This window comes from Mauremys reevesii, linkage group 3 (assembly GCF_016161935.1).
Source record: "Mauremys reevesii isolate NIE-2019 linkage group 3, ASM1616193v1, whole genome shotgun sequence".
NCBI lineage: Eukaryota > Metazoa > Chordata > Testudines > Geoemydidae > Mauremys > Mauremys reevesii.
In genome coordinates this window covers 204,502,318-204,520,970 of record NC_052625.1, presented here as the reverse complement: position 1 = coordinate 204,520,970, position 18,653 = coordinate 204,502,318, and the positions used below count along the sequence as shown (strand labels likewise).

The window sequence follows — 18,653 nt, the reverse complement described above, 5'->3', positions numbered from 1 at the left end:
AATATATTCCAGGGATGTGATAGTTATCCCAAAGCAAGCGGCATGAACCCAAGAATATGTATATTAGCTACATATCAAATGTATTTCTCTCATTCACACGCGAACACACAGGATGCGACTCCAAGGACTTATTGAGGGACCTACGGGGGATCGAGATGCTATTCACTCTATCGTTCTGCCTGCCAAACATTTATGCCAAATTCCCAGGAATGATAGTTTGGTATTGGCGCTAGGCACAAACGTTGGCTCATTAATCCCCACAACATCCCCGGGAGGTAGGGAAGTATTATTTTGTAGGTGGGGAAACTGAGGCCTTGAGACCAGATGTGACTTGTGCTGGTCAGTCAGTCAGTCTGTAGCGGAGCCACAGTTAGGTCACTTCTCCTCTTGGTCTGCAGTCCTGCACTGAGTCATCTAGTTACAGATTCATAGAGTTTACAGCCAGAAGGGACCAGCAGGTCCGCACAAGCCAGAGAGTTTCACCCAGGTACCCTGTCCTGAGCAGAAGGACTTGTGTGTGGCTAACACATCTTCCATAGAAACAACAAGGAGTCCGGTGGCTTCCCAATTCTTCAGATGCATGGAGTCAGTGAGGTTTTTTATCCATGAAAGCTCATGCTCAAATAAATCTGTTAGTCTTTAAGGTGCCACCCAACTCCTTGTTGTTTTTGTGGATGCTGACTAACACGGCTATGCCCTGATACTTGACATCTTCCATAGAAGCCTCCAGTCTGGAGCTGAAGACCTCAAGCACTAGAGACTCTCCCACTTCCCTTGGTAGCTTGTTCCAATAGCTAATAACCCTCCCTGTTAAAAATGTGTGCGGCATTGCTGACTGGAATGTGTCTGGCTTTAGCTTCCAGACGTTGTTTTTTTGTTGGTCTTTCTGCACCAGACTGAAGGATCCTTTAGTACCTGGTATTTCTTCTTCAGGAAGGTCCTTATATTCAGGCTTGGCAGAATTCAATTTTTTTAAAACAATTTCCATGGATAATATCGATGTTTATTTTTAAGCATTAAAATTGTTTTTAGTCATTTAAATTTTCACAGTTGTGCAAAATGGTGGGTTTTAAAGCATTTTTTCCTCTATTTTTACCTATTTTAAGTTTTCACAGCTGCAGGAAATTCGAGGGGGGCAGACAATGTGGGAGATCAGACAAGAATCATCTAATGACAGGAGACACTGAGCTTCAAAAAGTGAAAACTTTACAACCATCAAAACATAAACGGTTAAACATCACAGGCCAAAACGTACAAAGTAAATATCCTCCCCTCAAACTAATAAGTCCTCAAGCAGCATTTCTCTTACGCTGCCTCCTGCCAGTGTCGAGTACCCCGGCTGGAAATACTTTCCCCTGGGTTGGTGTGGGTGCAAGGGGAATGCTGCCCCCTTACTGACATTCAGGGGGGTGTTTTGGTTGGCTACCGCCCAGCACTAAAAGACTGGGGAGAGGCCAATGCTCCAGGTCAGCCTCAGCCTCTGAGCCTGATTGACAGGGCAGGCAGGCTAATCAGGGAGTCAGGAGGCTGGGGGGGTCCTGGCCTCCGTGTGAGCTGGAATTGCCTGGGTCAGACAGAGTGGGGCCGAGCGAAGGGAACTGGTTAAAGGACAGGAACAAAGGGGTAGATTAATGGTAAATTCTCAGAATGGAGACCCAAGGGTCAGTCCTAGGACCAATCCTATTCATTTATTCATAAATGATCTAGATAGTTAAGACCAAAGCAGATTGTGAAGAACTTCAAAAGATCTCACAAAACTAAGTGATTGGGCAAAAAATGGCAAATGAAATTTAATGTGGATAAATGTAAAGTAATGCACATTGAAAAAAAAAACTAACTACTACACATAACATGATGGGGGCTAATTAGCAAAGATCTTGGAGTTATCGTGGATAGTTCTCTGAAGATGTCATCATTAAAAAGGGATGAGAATAAGACTGAGAATATATTATTGCCCTTATTATATCCATGATACGCCCCCATCTCGAATATACTGTGTAGATGATGTCTCTCTCTCTCAAAAAAGATATTCTAGCACTAGAAAAGGTTCAGAAAAGAGCAACTAAAAATTTAGGGGTTTAGAGAGGTCCATATATGAGGAAGATTAAGAGGGGCTACTCTCTTCTTTTGGAAAAAAGAGAGAGAGGGGGGGGGGATGATAGAGGTCTATAAAAAATGATGAGAGAAAGAGGAGAAAAAAGGAAAAGTATTATACTTATTAAATTAATAGGCAGCAGGTTTAAAACAAATAAAAGGAGTTCTCAACTTGTGGAACTCCTTACCTGAGGAGGTTGTGAAGGCTAGGACTATAACATGTTTAAAAAGGACTGGATAATTTCATGTGGCTAAGTCCCATAAATGGCCTATAGCCAGGATGGGTAAGAATGGTGTCCCTAGCCTCTGTTCTCAGGGGCACCTGGCATTGGCCACTGTCGGTAGACAGATACTGGGGCTAGATGGACCTTGGTCTGGAAGGAGAAAGCAGGGCCCAAGCTGGGCCGTGCCAGCCAGAGAGCCAGCTGTGGTGAGCAGCTGGGGCCAGCCAAGGGGGGACCTTGGGCAAAGGGTTCAGTGCAGAAAGACACCCCCAGCCAAGGGTCCCTGCAGGCCAGGCTGGGAGGGGGACCTTAACCCGACAGGGGGCTGACGCTGGGAAGAAGGGTCCCACCACCCAAAGCCCGGAGGTGTGTGGCCACCACCATTGCAAGCGTCCAACCCGCAGCATAACTGCAGCACAGCCAGGGCCTGAGAAGGAGGCCTGGGACCTACAAGGAACAGACTGAACTGCCTTGATGTCCAGAGACACTGTGATGTTCCCTGCCGCAGAGCAGCGTGAGGTGTTTTCCTGTAACCTTTCCCATTTTTCCTTATTCTTTTTTTAAATTAATAGTTAATTAAACAACTTGTATTTGCTTTAAATTGTATGAAATGATCAGTGGGTCAGGGAGGTGCCCAGTGCAGAGAGGGTACCCCGGAGTGGGGACACCCCAGCCCCTGTCCTAGGGGACCACAGCAGGGTTGGGGGTCGAGCCCCCAAGGAATCCTGGGCCCAGCCTTGTGGGGGGTTATGAGGACTCTGCCAGACAGGAGAGTGGAAGGGGAGCCCTCAAGGGCAGGGAGGCCTCTGGGTAAAGGCAGTGGGAGTGAGGACTCAGATCCTTTCGCTAGCCCACTTCACCGGGGTAGTGCAGAAGCCAGGAAAGTTCCCCACAATAGTGGGGCCATTCCCTGCTTACACGGGTAGGGTGAAATCGACACTATTGACATTTACTAATAAAAACTGAATGCTTTCCACCCTACTTACACACCGTGCTCAAGGCACCTCTTCATCTTCCTTTTTGGCAAATTAAATAGATCGAGCTCTTTAAGTCTCTCACCGCAAGGTGTCTTCTCCAGCCCTCGGCTCATTCTTTTGGCTCCTCCCTGTCCCCTCTCCAGTTTTTCAACAGCCATTTTAAGGACTGGACACCTTAGCGGGATGCAGTATTCCAGCATCGCTCTCACCCTTGCCGCACACAGAGGTGAAATCACCTTCCTAGTCTCCTACTCCTCATGTTTGCTAGCAGCTGGCTAGCACCGGAAGCACTTTCCTCCGATGTTTTTTAAATTGATCAGGGAATTATATACAGCTGGTTTTCAAAACGCCAGCCTTTCTGCATAGAACTAATTCAGAAGATGATGGGTGGTGTGTATAAGAGGCCTGGGGAGAAAGGCTGGCCATGCAGGAGAGCAAATGCTGCAGATGTAGCACGGGTCACCTCTGTGACAGTGCACTCCATATGATGTTATGAAAATATGCTAATGAGTGTGAATATAATGTAACTGGAACATGCTTCATGCAAAAGGTCTCTTGTAAGGTATCATTACAAAGCTTATAATCTACTGAGTGTGCTCAACCTATTTGAATGAGTGTATCATTCTTGTATCTGAAACTAGGAATATGAAATATAACTCTGAGGGCCTTTTGTAATTATGCAAAGTGTGGGCCGTTAATGGTGGCTTGGAATCTCGATGGCTCCTACTAACCAGGACCATTGACTGTAGATGGCTCTGTTTACTTGTAAGCCTTCCTGTGAGTCAGGCTGGGAGGAATGAAGGCTTGGGGTCTCACAGGACATGCGACCATATCACCTGGTACTGGAATCCATCTTTAACCTGGTGCTTTTCCATTTAGAAGGAGGGGTGGTGACCCAGAGAGGGACAAAGGATTCCCGTCTTGTGCCAAAGCTATACAAGGGGGTGGAACAGAACAAAGGAGGCTGCAATCGTGAGAAATCCCCTAGCCACCACCTGAGCTGGAACAAGGGCTGCACCAGGGGAAAGGATTGGGCCCAGGCTAGGAAGGAGTCTAGGCTGTGAAAGAAGCTTATTGGAACATCTCTGAGGGTGAGATTTTATCTGTAATCAGTTTCCTAATGTATTAGGCTTAGACTGGTGTGTTTTATTTTATTTTGTTTGGTGATTCACTTTGTTCTGTCTGTTATTACTTGGAACCACTTAGATCCTACTTTCTGTATTTAATAAAATCACTTTTTACTTATTAATTAACCCAGAGTAAGAGATTAATACCGGGGGGGGGAGGGGGGAGGAGAAAACAGCTGTGCATCTCTCTCTATCAGTGTTACAGAGGGCGAACAATGTATGAGTTTATCCTGTATAAGCTTTACACAGAGTAAAATGGATTTATTTGGGTTTAGACCCCACTGGGAGTTGGGCACCTGAGTGCTGGAGACAGGAGCACTTCTTAAGCTGTTTTCAGTTAAGCCTGCAGTTTGTGGGGGACGTGGGTCAGACCTGGGTCTGTGTTGCAGCCAGCTAGCGTGTCTGGCTCAACAAGGCAGGGTTCTGGAGTCCCGAGCTGGCAGGGAAAACAGGCTCAGAGGTAGTCCCAGCACATCAGGGGGCAGTCCCAAGGGGGTTTCTCTGATCCAACCCTTTGGAGGCGCGTCGGCCTGCCACCTTCGGAGTGCCGGGAGCGAAACTCCCTAGAAGGGGGGGGGGCACTGGTGCCCAGACTGTGACCCTGTCCACGCTCTGCCCTGAGGCCCCGGCCCCTCTCTGCCTCCTCCCCCAATGACCGCCACACAGAGGAGTGGGCAGGCGAGTGGCCGGGCCTTGGGGGAAGAGGCGGAGGGGAGCGAGTGGCAGGGGGGAGGTGGAGAAGAGTGGGACGGGTGTCGGGGGAAGAGGCAGAGTTGGGGCAGGGCCCTAGTCCAGGTGCCAGTGCCCCCCACCACACTTCTAGGGAGCTGCCAGCGCTCAGGTGTAAGCCTCCCCAAACGGAAGTCTCCAGTGCCACCTATGCAGAAGTCACTTAATTTCAAAGCGTCTCATGTAGCTTCATCTCAGCAGGGAACAGCTGTTGATTCAGTCTGACAAATATATTTCAATAATACCGGGTTAAAAACCCAAGGGCTGACCCCAAGGCAGGAGGAGTTTTTCTCACTGACATCAGCCCCAAATCATTAAAACATGGTTTTCCTACCTACATGCTGTGGAAGAGTGGGAAGTTTCATCATTGCCAAGGGCACACAGTCGCCTGTAGGGCTAGGACGGAGTAGGGTCTACAAGTCCTTATTCCCAGGCTTCTAGTCTGCCAGCAACGGTGCGCTCTGCTCTGCTGCTTTCTGGGGAGCACGTTGCGCCTATGTGCATTGGACAGGCCACGTTAGCTCCCTGCAGACCTATTCTGCCATCCCCTGCAGCAGCGTCGAGCTCAGGGCTCTGACAAAGCCACGGGACCAGGTTTTACGCATCGTCTGAGCGTGCCCCAGAAACGGGGTCTGTCTGCACTTCGAGCTGCCGGTAATTCCACTCGGTTTTCAGCTTGCTACCAGGATCAGCGTTAGCACAGGTGTGTCTCCTCAAGCTGGGAATTCCACTGCCAGCTCGAGGTGCAGACACACATCCACAGTTTCATACCTCTGGATTCTGGACAAGCCTTCGCCAGAAATCAGTAAGGACTGATGGGGAAAGGCTGCCAAGATTTGGAGAGTCCGGTGCGTGGGTGGACACTAGAGGGCAACAGTCTCACGTGCACTCATGCAGCTCTGCCATTCTCCCCAGTAGGGGGCAGCGGTGCCCCATGTGCACGTTGCCGGAGGACAGAAAGGCAGAAAGCAGCCGCTGCTCTGTGTCACCTACCTGAATGGCAGAGTTATTGTCGTCTATTAACGTGTCCGTCACCTCCAGCTGACCTTCCTCCACCACCTTCTGCAGCACCATCCGGAACGTGCCGATGAGTCTAGGAAACAAACGGGAGAGGGCGTGAGGAGCCCAGAGGCTTCACTTCCATTGCCACCTTGGTATATATTTGCCTAGCTCTGGGGGAGACTTTCAAAAGGTGCAGGATCCAGGGAGAGCCCAGGATGCTCCCTGCCGCAGGTGCTGTCCCCAGCCTGGCACCCATGGCTGGGATATCCCATTACAGACCCAAGCAGAAGGCACAGGGTGCTGGAAACCTCCCTGAAACTACCCAGGAAGGCAGGAGCTTAGAGGAAGCACAGCCTAGCGGCTAGCGCAGGGTCCGAGGAGTTAGGGAACTGCCAGGAACAATCAGCCCTAGATTGGTCACCAGGGCTGGGGAGAGATGGGACCCGCTGGGGCCGTTTTCCATCTCTAATTCCTATAGGCCCGTAGGAAACGTACTGGCGCGGTGTATCTGAGCGCCATCTAGTGGCTGAGCCCACAGAACGGCTCCGACTCCCGCTAGCGAAGGGAGCTCAAGCCGTAGCAGAGGCCTGAGGACCACAGCTCTCAGCCCAGCTCCCAGGTGCGTGATCTCGCTCATCCTTTCCTCCGCAGTCAGTGGCACGGGGGCTCACTGCAGTGTGCGGACAGGCTTGTACAGTCAACGCGCCCCCTGGCGTCTGTGGCCGCGGTGCCGAATTATACCCCGGCAGCCAGAAGCCGTGGCAAACCGGCCCCTCATCCTCCAGTGAGGCCCCTCGGCTCTGCAGTTTGCCAGCGCGGCAGCCTGGGACTCTGGCATCATTGGCAAGTAAATTAACCGCTGGCCATGTCTGCCAGATGACGGGGAAACTGATACAACGCTCAGCGTCAAATCCCCTGGGCAGTCTCAGCAGGAGTGGCAGAAGGTCCCTAAAAGTGTGTGTGGGGGGGGGCTACTGGTGCCCAAACTGTCCCCCCGTCCCCTCTTCTCCCTAAGCCCTCATCCCCCCACCACCCCCGCCCCCTAGGCCCTGCTCCCATGCCACCTCTTCTCCTCAAGACCCCGGCCCTGCTTGCTCCTCTCTGTCTCCTCCCCCCCGTCGCTTGCCCTCACGTCCGGTAAAAAGTGGGAAGGCCTAGCGCTCCTGCTTGTAAAAGTGCCACGGTGCCCTCACCCTCCCTGTATCTCGGCATCAGTTCAGTGTCTTTGCTGCTGCTCCGTTTGAGGCTGCTGTTTCCGGCTTTGCGTTTTTGGCATGGCACCGGAGCGAGCGGTGCACCTCACCAGGCCGTACGAAACGAGCGACGCTGCAAACAAGGCCGCCTATTAAACACCGAGCTGCTGATAAGCCAGCAGAAGCCCTGGCACGAAGCATGTGCTACGCTCTCAGCTCAGCTCCGCAGAGCTGATAAAAACCCTCCTGCTATCCCAGAGCTACAGACAATGTATTTGGAGGGCTTGTCAGAAATAATTGCACAGAGCTCCGCTAGCTGGGGCCGTGAGAACACTGCCATTAATTACAATCTCTTCCTCGTAAGCCTCAGGGCATTGTTCAGTCCTGGCAGGGCAGTGATCTATCTAGCCATTGTTTCACAGAAGCTCATTGGGCTTCAGATTGGTCCCCACACTGGCTAGCTAACGTATTTACCTGGTCTCCAGCACCATATTATGTGAGCACCTGGCAGTCTTCACTGTATTTATCCTCAAGGCACCCTTGTGAGGCACAGCAGGGCTGTTACCCTGCTGTACAGATGGGAAACTGAGGCAGAGAGAGACTAAGGTTATGTCGACACTGCAAACAAAGAAACCCCCCCGGCAGCAGTGAGTCAGGATCTACAGACTCAGGCTAGCGCTACGGTGCTAAAAACAGCAGTGTGGGCGTTCCCAGGTGGGCTGGAGCTCGGGCCCTGAGCTCCACCCTCCTCGCTGGGTTTCACAGCCGGAGCGGGCACGTCGCACAGCTGCTCTAGCACCGTAGCGCAGGACCGGGCTCTCCGACTCGCTGTCATGGGGGGGTTCGCAGCGGAGACAGACCCTGCGTGTCTTGGCTATGGTCGCTCAGGGAACGTGCAGCAGAGCAGGGAACGGAGCCTGAGACAACCCAAGCCAGCGGGCCCTCCGTCCTTCCCGTCACCAGCCCAGCTCTGCTCTGCAATGAGACACTGCTTCAGCACAACTCGCAGATCATCCATCCATGTCTACACAACACCCCTCCAGGCAGCCGCCCCGGCCATTACATTGCTCCTGCGTGTCTACGCTTCGCTCCTTGTGTCGGCGGGCGCGTCCTCCCCAGGAGTGCTTGCTGTACTGTCAGCCTGGGGCATTGTGGGCTGGCTCCCAGAGGCCAGTGTCTGCACTGACACTGCATTGACCTAACTACATCGCCCGTGACACCACACTGCTCGGGAGGCCGAGCTATTAAGTCACTGTAGTGGGGCAGTTACATCAGCGGCAGCCAAATTTAAGTGTAGACACGTCCATAGTCAGGTGGATGTAAGCTGTCCTGTAGTGTAGAGTAAACCAGACCTCAGTGACTTCGGATCCAGGCTTATCTGGGACCTTCTGCCGACCTCTTCCAACCCCTGTGCTATTCCCTCTGCACGCACATCCGTGGAAACACCATAGTTTGCCTAAGGGTTTGGAGACCGGCTGCTCTTTGCACCAGTCGCTGTGGTCCTGTGTGAACACACTCACCTAGCCAGGTCGGAGCAGGAGAAGCCTTTATTGGCTAGTCTCACATTTTTAAAAGTTTCAGTTATCCAATCAGAGAACAGAAATAATACCACGTGACCAATCACAGGTCACTCATTGAACTGTTCACGAGCAATGAAGATGGTGGAGATGGTTTGACCAAACCACCTGGCAAAATTTGCTTGTTTGGCCAGCGCCATCCAGCCATAGCAATGGGGAGATCCTGCATGAGCCCTTGCCTGATAACCCAGGAGATGCCCCAGACTCTCCATCCCTCCAGCCTGGTGACATGCCTACGAGCTGATGCTTTAGAAGAAGGCAAGCCCACCTGTCCCATTGACCAATGCTGTCCATTTGGTGGGAGACTCTTCCTTTATCAGAGAGGTCTACTAGGGTCACGTCCGAGGGACCCTTTGCCACCTCGCCCCTGAGATTCCATGTCGAGCGAGCTCAGCGATACCAGCGTTCAGCTGTTGTGTATTCATTTAAGATGCCATGTAGCCCATTAAATAAGAATTGCGTGTGTATTTCATTCCACGGTGTATGCAATGAATAATGCATAGCCACCTCAAACAGGGACCTGGATCTTCTTTCAAGTGTACTTGACGCTGTGTCCGTCTATATTTCCCCCAATGGTCAAAGAATTGGTAATACTGTTCGTAATGCTGGAGACTTGCTAAATGCTTGAAAACATTTCCTCAATAAAATGCATTTATTTGTTTAAAATTCTGGCATGTGGTTTGTTATTGTAGGGTTGCTCATGTGGGTAGAGCTCTGCAAACAGGTTTTTTTCCTAGGGTTACTCACCGTGAGTTGGGCATCGCAGACAGGTGTGTTTACGTAGGACTGCTCACCTGAGCCGGGCATCGCAGACAGGTTTTATTGCTCACTCAGATCTGCAGACCGGCAGGTGAATTTATATAGGGTTGCTCAGGGAGCCATGCTGCTGGCCCATGACATTCTTTTTTTCATTTTTTAGGGGATGTGGGGAGGGGAAAAAGCCGAGAGGTTTGTTCTCAAAAAGCAGCTTTAAAAGATCGTCAGGTTTGGCTCAGTCTATAATGCAACCTATATCTACCCCTCTTACTTCTGTTGTGTCTTTTTAACCCGTCTGCTGTGAGCACGCCTGTGTCGTCAGCTTCTGGGACCGCTTGGCACCTCAAGAGACTCACGGTAAGACTGGTGACCACTTCAACAATGCCGTTATGGAAAATCAGACCCCAGGGAGCTTTGGCTTGAGGGTTGAACTTTGCCAGAGTGGAGAGGTGGTTGTGCGGATACCTCCCTCCTGGGTGGGTCATTGACAGTCGGGATCCAACTCCTGGGATCTCGATGCGTGAGCCTCTACTGCTTGAGCCAGAGGCGGCAGCGTGCCCCAGCAAGTGGGCATGGCGTACAGTGGCTTTCTCGGTTTAACCAAAGTTGATTGAGAACAGATTTCCACTTGACTGAAATAAGACACTCTTAAACTGAGCTAAGAGTGGCCACCCGGGGGTTGGAACCGGTTTAACTATATTGGTTTAGAAATCACTTTAAGTTAAGCTGGTGGAATTTCCTGTGTAGACGAGACTGAATGCGTTAGAAATTGCTAAAGAAAAATCCAGCTTCTACAAATGGACTTGATACTGGCCCTCAACCCACCCTACAATCCGGTACCCACCATAAAGTGGGGCATGTCAGTGAGAGGTTATCTACATACCCGATTGTGCCCACCAATCCAGGAGCCAGCAGTCTAAATGCTTTGTGGGCAGAGTCCAGATGTTACACATCGAAATGCTGTCATCGTTTCCACTGGAAATTAATTGCACCTGCAGCTTAGTTGCAGGTGCAAAATGAAAGGCTGCTGTTTAGCCCAATGCATTTGTGTTTTTTGCAGGCTTGATGTTATTTCTTTAGGAATGCCTTAGCTGGCAGTGGAGCTCTTCGTTCAAGTGTCAATGACTAAGTCATTTAAGGGACCCGTTGTTCTCGCAGTACGAAGCTACTGCCATGGGCAATCCCGGCTTGTGTTAATGGTGGCTACTGGTGATGATCCCCACGCACGGAGTTGAAGTGACAACCCTAAGGGAGTAAAAACACAATCTGGGAATCTCACACCCACCTAGGACTTCATGGTTGTCACTGGGCTGCACTCCACAGACACTGGGAACTTCATGGCCGCAGTGGGGACAGGACTCAGATGCTCCTACCCCAGAAACCCAATCCTCTGCCACCCGAAGAGACTCTCCATTAGCTGTTAGCGCTATGGTGTCTATGACACACATAATTCCGATTCCTTCCTTTAGATGGCAGTGGGAGCACATGAACATTATGCCTACGCATTACAGTAATGAAGCACTTTTCATCTGAGGAATGTAAAGTGCTTTGACAAGCATCGGTTTCACAAATCTCGGGTAAGTAATATTAACCCCACTGACACGTGGGGAAACCGAGGCACAGAGTAAGGTCACGTCACTTGTCCCGTGTGACACAGATAGTAACAAAGCTGGGAAGAGAAGCCAGGAGTCCTGACTCTTGTCCCTCTGGCCTCTGGGAATGGGGAGGGGGGGCATCTGATGGAATCCACCACTGCTCAGCACAGCCAACAAGCATAACTGACAGCGGTCAGGTCAACTGTGCAGAGAATCAGACACCTCTGCTGATGACCGGGAGCGACGTTAACCATCCCGCCAGGCACAGGTACGTGCCCTGCACTCCAGCAGCCCACAGAACAGGCCAGACCAAAACCCTGGAATGCAGCAAGGCAAACTCTGCACAGAGCCAACAGGCTGGCCTGGATCCGAACTCAGAAACACGGGCCCATGGGATCCTCCCCCCACCAGAATACACTGATTGGGCGGGAGGAGAGGCAGAGAGCGTCTGAACTTATCTGGCCTGCTGCATGAGTCTAAAATACTTGAAAAATCTGGACCCCTACCTCCAGGACTTAAAGTTATTCAGGTGCCTAATTCCCATTGAAATCAACGGTTTTAGGTACCTAAACACCTTGAAAAAGCTGGCCCTTACTTACTACGCCAGAGGCCAGTAAAACCTTCAGGCCAGGTTCTCTCCTGCTGTAATGCCATTGAGTTCTAGCTGTGGGAGGGCAAAGCAGAATTGGTATTTACAGTGCTCGCAACCGAACCTAACATAAGAACGGCCGTACGGGGTCAGACCAAAGGTCCATCCAGCCCAGTACCCGTCTGCCGACAGTGGCCAGTGCCAGGTGCCCAGAGGGAATGAACAGAACAGGGAATCATCAAGTGATCTGATAACAAGTGATCAAATGAACTGAAGACAACCTGTTAGCGGCAATGCATGACTCCACACAGAGTACCGCTGGCTGTGTCGGGCCTGGGAGCAACATGTGTCAGGCCCGGGTCACTGGGTACTTTGGCAGGGCATGCCCCAGGGTCACGGCGCGGCAGCCCAGCTCAGCTTCTGCTAAGAGCTCGAGAGAACGGCGCCCAGGCTGCCTGCTTAGCCTGCTCCTGCAGCTGCTGCCGGGCTGAGTACGGACGCTCACCTGCCGCAGCGGGCAGGATGCCCAGCGCATAAGCCGAAAGTCGTAGGGGCGCATCGCTAATTCAATGGGCCTGTGCTGCAGGCTGGCTGCTCCATCGGCTCCGCTAGCACAGATCCCCGTGTGCGAATGAACCCCAAAGGGACCCCAGCACGGGCTGGAGAGTCTGTATTTCAGATCCAGCTGCAGGATCCTGTGTCTTGGTTACTCCAGATATAAAATGGGAATAATGATACTCACCTCCTGGAGGGGCAGGTACTTGTGAGGACACCTCTATCAAGCCAGCTTCCTCCCCACTAGAATCCCAGGCCCCCTCAAGGGAGTTACACCGGGAATAAATTTGGACCACTAGTTTCTACCGGGCCAGATTTTCATGCCCCCCTCCGCTTGCTCACCAGTCCTGGTGCCAGCCCTGTCTGGGGAGACTCCAAATGCCTCATACGTCCCTTTTCCCCCCGCAGAACAACTTCTGCGGCACTTTCGGTATAACAATTAACTACTGCAGTAGCGCTGTTATGCCCTGCTACCCCGCTTGTTCCTCAAGTCCATGACGAACGTCATCTACAACCGCCTGAGAAAGCTCCTGGAGCAGAGCAGGCCCAAGGGATCCTGTTGGGGAATGCATGGCGGCAGAGGAAGGCTCAATCCATTGAGTGCAGACACCACCGGTTGTTACAAGGGCGTATTTTGCTCAACTGCAAACCCCGGCTGCAGAATCACAAGCGCCTCGCCACTTGTCAGTGTAAGCAGGGTCTGCATGAGCTCAGCCCTGACATCTAGTGATGAGCTGGTGGAGAAGACTTCAGCAGCTGACCTCGTTTGCATGGACACACCCACGCTGTCTAGGCACTCAGCATGATGGGGCCGCTTTGCCCAGATGATCACGTTTGGCTGGCTTGCGCCCATCGCTAGATCCACTGGAGGGGTCTGGTGTTGATCAGGGAAGGCTTTAGTGCACTAGAGCTGCTCTGTCTTGCACTGGCCAGCACCCACTTGACACAGGCCAGGGGATTCAGAGCTGGAGCTCCAGTGCAGGCCCATCACCACGAGCAACTTCAATGGAGTTACTCCAGGGATGAATCTAGTCCATTATCTTAGCTGCCTTAGATGCAGAACATTCCTGGTCCCCCTGGCACAGGTGCTTGGCCATCCGTGCAGACTGCTTTGGTGGGGCAGCTGCGTGACGACGAGTCAGAGGGCTGACTGGTTCTGGGTGAGCTCAGGGATAAGTGTGCACTGTTTTGGGGTGTGCAGGCTACTGGGCCAGGAGGATCTTTAATCTGAATGCCCCATCAGTGCCCAAGCTACGCGTTCCTGGCTCTGCCTGTGCTGGGGAATCTAGTCGAGGCAGATGTTTATCAGGTAACATCCAGCCTGACCCCCAGTGAAGCAGGGAACCAGGGTTTGCTTCGTCCAGGATCCCAGACTACTATAGTCTCTAGCGTCTTTGAGAGCAAAAGGTGAATTCACCAGTGTTCCTGCTGGGATGATAGCAGGGGGTGGGTGGGACGTGAGAGACGGTGAGTGTATGAGCATTTACACCACTGCCCCCTTCTGGAGGGAATCAGAACTGCTCCGCTCTATACCGCTAACAGCTAACAGAGATGTTCCTGCAGCTCAAGGGACAGGGGCCTGTGATTTAAGGGCAGGAGGGTCTGAGTTCTATCCCTGCTTTCACCGGCAGTGTGAAGTCTCTGCTGGCCCTGCAGGCGTTACATGATACGTTCCCCTCCTGGCCATTCCAGCAGCGTTTGTGCATCTGGTAGAACAGGCACGATGCTGCTCCCAGCAATGGCCAATATAAAACTGTTGCAAGCCAATGTCCATTTCTAGCTTGTCCCCGTTCCCTTGGCAGAGAAGGCAGAGCCACATCACCACCACCTTGGAGCGCCCGGCTGCTTTGGATCTGACAAATCTGGGGTCACAAAGTCGAGGGAATAAAAACGTCCATCAGCAAGTTCTTGCCGCGGCGGGAAGACAAGTCGGTCGACCAGAGATGGTGCTGTCCGGCCGAGTTCGGATTGTAGCCAATTACTTCCCATTAACCCTCCGTAAACAATTCCTCTCCCTTCATGGCACTGGGGCCATTCAAACACTCTGTCCCCCCCAGAGACGTTAAGCCAAACTAGACACACTCAGGTCCGACACCTTTTCCCTTCTAAGCCAGTTCCTGTAACCCCCTCCTCATTTTCATTGCTCGCCTCTGAATCCTCCTCCTCTATATCCCCAAGGCCCAGGCCTGGGTTTGTACGTTAGCGTGTGAACTATTGAGAAAGTGCTGCCTCAGCGTTTGGCTTGTGATCAGTCTTCTCCCATCCCTCCCTCCCCCTGGCCAGGCAGGAGAGGATGAAATATTCAGCAGCCATCTACACAAGACGTTACTTCTAAGTGTTTCATAATTCATCCATCTCCTCTGCTGACAGAAAGGCAAAGAGTGTTTCCGGGTCACTCCGGACGTCTGCAGGGACCTCGGCTGTGTCAAACACGCTCTTGCTGCCAGCTTCCTCCCAGGGCTGCGGGTTCTTCTCTCCTTATTAGCGACCTCCTCCCGGAGCCTCTGCTCCCTTCAGGGGAGAAACATGTGCATCTTGCCAGACGCCTGGGGCCTGCATCTCTCCGGACTGGACTTTATCTTCTAATGTGTTTGTGAATCAGTGTGCGAGATAGTCACCTTTCACATGCCCGGTGCTCCAGCCACGCTCTTGTCCTGGTCACTGTCACCCACCTGGGACTTACCTTCTTTCAATCCATCCCTATACTAGCCTAATGTGACTCCCCTGGCTGGGTCAGCAGGGGCAGGTATTGAACTCAGAACTTCTGGATCCAAAAAGCGCACGTCTCTAAAGACCCTCTCTCCTTTAGCTAGAAACGCTAGCTATGGCCTAGCCCCCAAAGGGGGCCGAGAGCTGCGCTGAACTAGCATGGGTGAGACCAGGAACAGCCTCCCCATTAACCTGCATCCTCTTCCTCCCACCTGTCCTACAGTTGATACCTGCCCCAATCACCACATTCTGCACGTGCCCTGGCAGCCTGGGAGCTTCTAGGCCCGGGATCCATTTTCTTTACGGCACAACAACTTATTGTAAAACCCTGGACAATGACTGCTAGCACAGCACACCTCATCCCCCCATCCCTCCACTCCCAAACACCCAGCACAAGGTGCGTGAAGCGTTCAGGTTTTAAGCCCAGAAGACCCAGGATGGTAAAGGCCAGATGCTCCATCCTGTCCCCATGGCCAGGTTTGGTTTGCACGCTCTGAATGACTGTGTTAGCTTTAGCGAAGGTCTGAAGCCAGAACCCTGGCTCTGAACCACTTGGAGTTTCTGCAGGTTTGGCTCTGGGTCAGAACCGAACCCAGCAAGGGCAATTTGCCAGTTCTGATTCAGCGGAAGTCTTGCAAGTACGGCTTTCGAGTTCATGTCAGCGTCCGCTCAGAACTCAAACCTAGTCCTGCTCCAGCCCTGAACCCCAGACTTCATTCATCCTTGAACTCCAAAAGTGAACCTCGACTGATTCGTGACCCCCAAACCCCTGCCCTGATTCAGCTGTGAATCCCCCCAAAGCTTCAGCCTCCTCCAAGCTCACAAACTGAACACAACCTGCTTAGCCTGCCTCTCGCTGGCCATCTGGCTCCCATGAACACCCCAGCGCTGGTCGTGGGTGAGAGCAGAACCATTCATGGTGGATGTATTCAGCCCTTTGAGACGGGCCTAACCTGCAGCACTACCACGGTCTGGTAGTCAGGGCTTCTGGGACGTGCAATGCACAGGGGACGGCTGGGAGTTACGGACTACAACTGCAAGGCATGCCGAGTGGGGAGATTAATAGATTATGAAACCAAACTGCCCCATTTTGATCATCTGGTCTGACCTCCTGCATAACGCCAGCCAGAGAACTGCTCCCCAGTAATTCCCGTTTGAACTGCAGCAGGTCTTTTAGAAAATCATCCAATCTCAATTTAAAAATTGCCAGCGACAGAGGATCCACCACAACCCTTGGCAAATTGTTCCAATGGTTAACTACTGTCACCGTGAAAAATGTGCAGCGGCCAGTTTAAGCCTGAGCGGCTTCCGTGGCCATTCCTTTGTCTGCTAGATTGAAGAGCCCTCTCTTAGGAAATTTCTGTTCCCCCTGCAGGCACTTAGAAACTGTGATCAAGTCACCCCTGAAACCTTCTCTTTGATAACAGAAATCAATTGAGCTCCTTGAGTCTATCGCTATAAGGCAGGTTTCTAATCCTTTAATCTTTATCATGGTTCTTCTCCGAAACCTCTGCAATTTATCAACATCCTTCTTGAACTGCGGGCACCAGAACTGGACACAGGATTCCAGCAGTGGTCCCACCAGTGCCAGATACAGAGGTCATCCTACTTCAGATTCCTGTGTATACATCCAAGGATCCAAGCCTTGCTGGCCACCACGTCACACTGGGAGCTCACGTTCAGCTGATTATCCACCAAGACCCCCAAATCTCTTTCCGAGTCACTGCTTCGCTGGATAGAGTCCTCCATCAGGTAAGCATGGCTTACCTTCTTGGGCCATAGATATATACATTTACAATTCGCCATACTAAAATGCATAGTTTGCATCCCCCTATCTTACCAAATGATCCAGATCGCTCTGTATCAGTGACCTGCCCTCTTCATTATTCATCACTCACCCAGTCTTTGGGGGATAGTCAGACATTACTAGCCATGATTTTGTTTTCATCCATATCAGTGATAAAAACGTTAAGTGGCGTAGGGCCAAGAACTGATCCCTGCAGGGCCCATTAGAAACACACCCTTTCGATGAAGATTCCTCCTTTACAACGATAATCGAGGCCTATCAGTTCACCAGCTTTTAATCCATGCAATGTGTCCTATGTTCATTTCATGCTGTTCTGGTTTCTTAATGAAAACGTTGCCCGGTACCCAGTCCAGCGCCCTACAGAAGTCTGAGTCTATCACATCAACCGGTATCAACCTAACTTGTAATTGGGCCCCAGGTTGGGGCTTCCAGTAGAACATGGAGCAGGTGGGAATTTATTGTAAACCTGGTGGAAGGGCCTGGGACCAAAGCCTGGGGCAGGTCCGACTGATTTTGTCTGGCTTTACCAGGCACTGGGAAGAGATGTGGGGGAGGAAGAGCCCTGTGAAGGGGTACTGGCCTTTCATTTACCCCCAAAGGGTGTGGACTCACCCCTGCGGCGCCTCCTGCTGGTCGTCGGAGGGAATTAGCTCGTCCCAGCTCCGGAGCGCCCTCTGCAGGCCGGTGATCTGCCTTACCCCACTCTGGCCCCCATGTCCCTTCCAGGACCCGGTACCCCGTTATCTGGGATGCTGCCCCCTGGCAGTAACCCCACAGTTCTGGGTCTCCCCCTCCCAGGGGAACCCCCACCCACTATCCCCACCTCACCTCCGTCTTGGCTACTGCCAGTCATCCCTTCGCCCCCGTTCCCTGGGGCAGACTGCAGTGTATCAGCCACTCATCACAGGCAAAGGGGTTTGGACCTGCTTCCTCTGCCTACCATGGGCTGCCCCTTTGCAATCCCAGTACCCAGTTGGCCTTCCCCTAGGCCTGCAGCCTGGGGGTTTCCAGGCCAGACCTCCCCAGCTCCTCTTGCCTTCCCCCAGCCCTGATCCACCTTAGGTACCCAGGTACACTCCCTAGCAGCCAGGCCCTTCTCCCTCTAAAGGCAGAGAGAGAGAGTATTTGCTCCTGGCTTCCTTGGTCTTTGTAGGGCCAGCTGGGTCTGTTTGGGGCATGGCCACAGCTGAGGCTGTTTTCCCCCAATCAGCCCAGCTTTCCCTGCCACAGCCCTCTCGAAGGGCTGGTTTAAGCCCTTCTGGGCAGGAGCGGCTGACCACCCCGCTACATACCCCCAAAGGGGAAGGATCTGCTGGAGAGTTAAGCCAACCAACAAGCTGGGGAAACTGAGGCAATGGTGGAGTGGCAAGCCACGGCCACCATCAGCAAGAGCTGCTGGTCAGGGAGCTCAGTGTACGCAAGGCGTTTCTCGGCCCAGCCCATCACACGCCTGGGCGGCTCGTCTCCAAAAGCATCCCTTCACCACTGACCCGTTTCCATGGAGATCACGCCGGGAGGGCGGGAGCGGGACGTGTGACTGCCTGCACAGCCGAGGCTGGAGCCACGCTGGAGTGAGATGGTTGAATACGATTCCTGCAGCCACGCTGAGCGGGGACGCCAACGAGACAGGGAAAGCTAGGGGAGACAAACCACCCTCATTCGCCACACAACAAGGGGGCTGGGGGAGCCTTAATACCAGAGAAACACAGGAGCTGCCAG

At 52.3% G+C, this 18,653-nt stretch overlaps 1 protein-coding gene across 1 annotated transcript in view; it reads right to left on the bottom strand.

The window, feature by feature from the left end:
* OTOF (otoferlin) overlaps nucleotides 1-18,653 on the bottom strand; it is a 189,829-nt gene that overhangs the window by 99,210 nt on the left and 71,966 nt on the right. Inside the window, exon 4 of the mRNA XM_039532355.1 lies at nucleotides 6,145-6,244. Coding sequence (XP_039388289.1) covers nucleotides 6,145-6,244 — 100 coding nt within the window. The remainder of the gene's footprint in view (nucleotides 1-6,144; nucleotides 6,245-18,653) is intronic.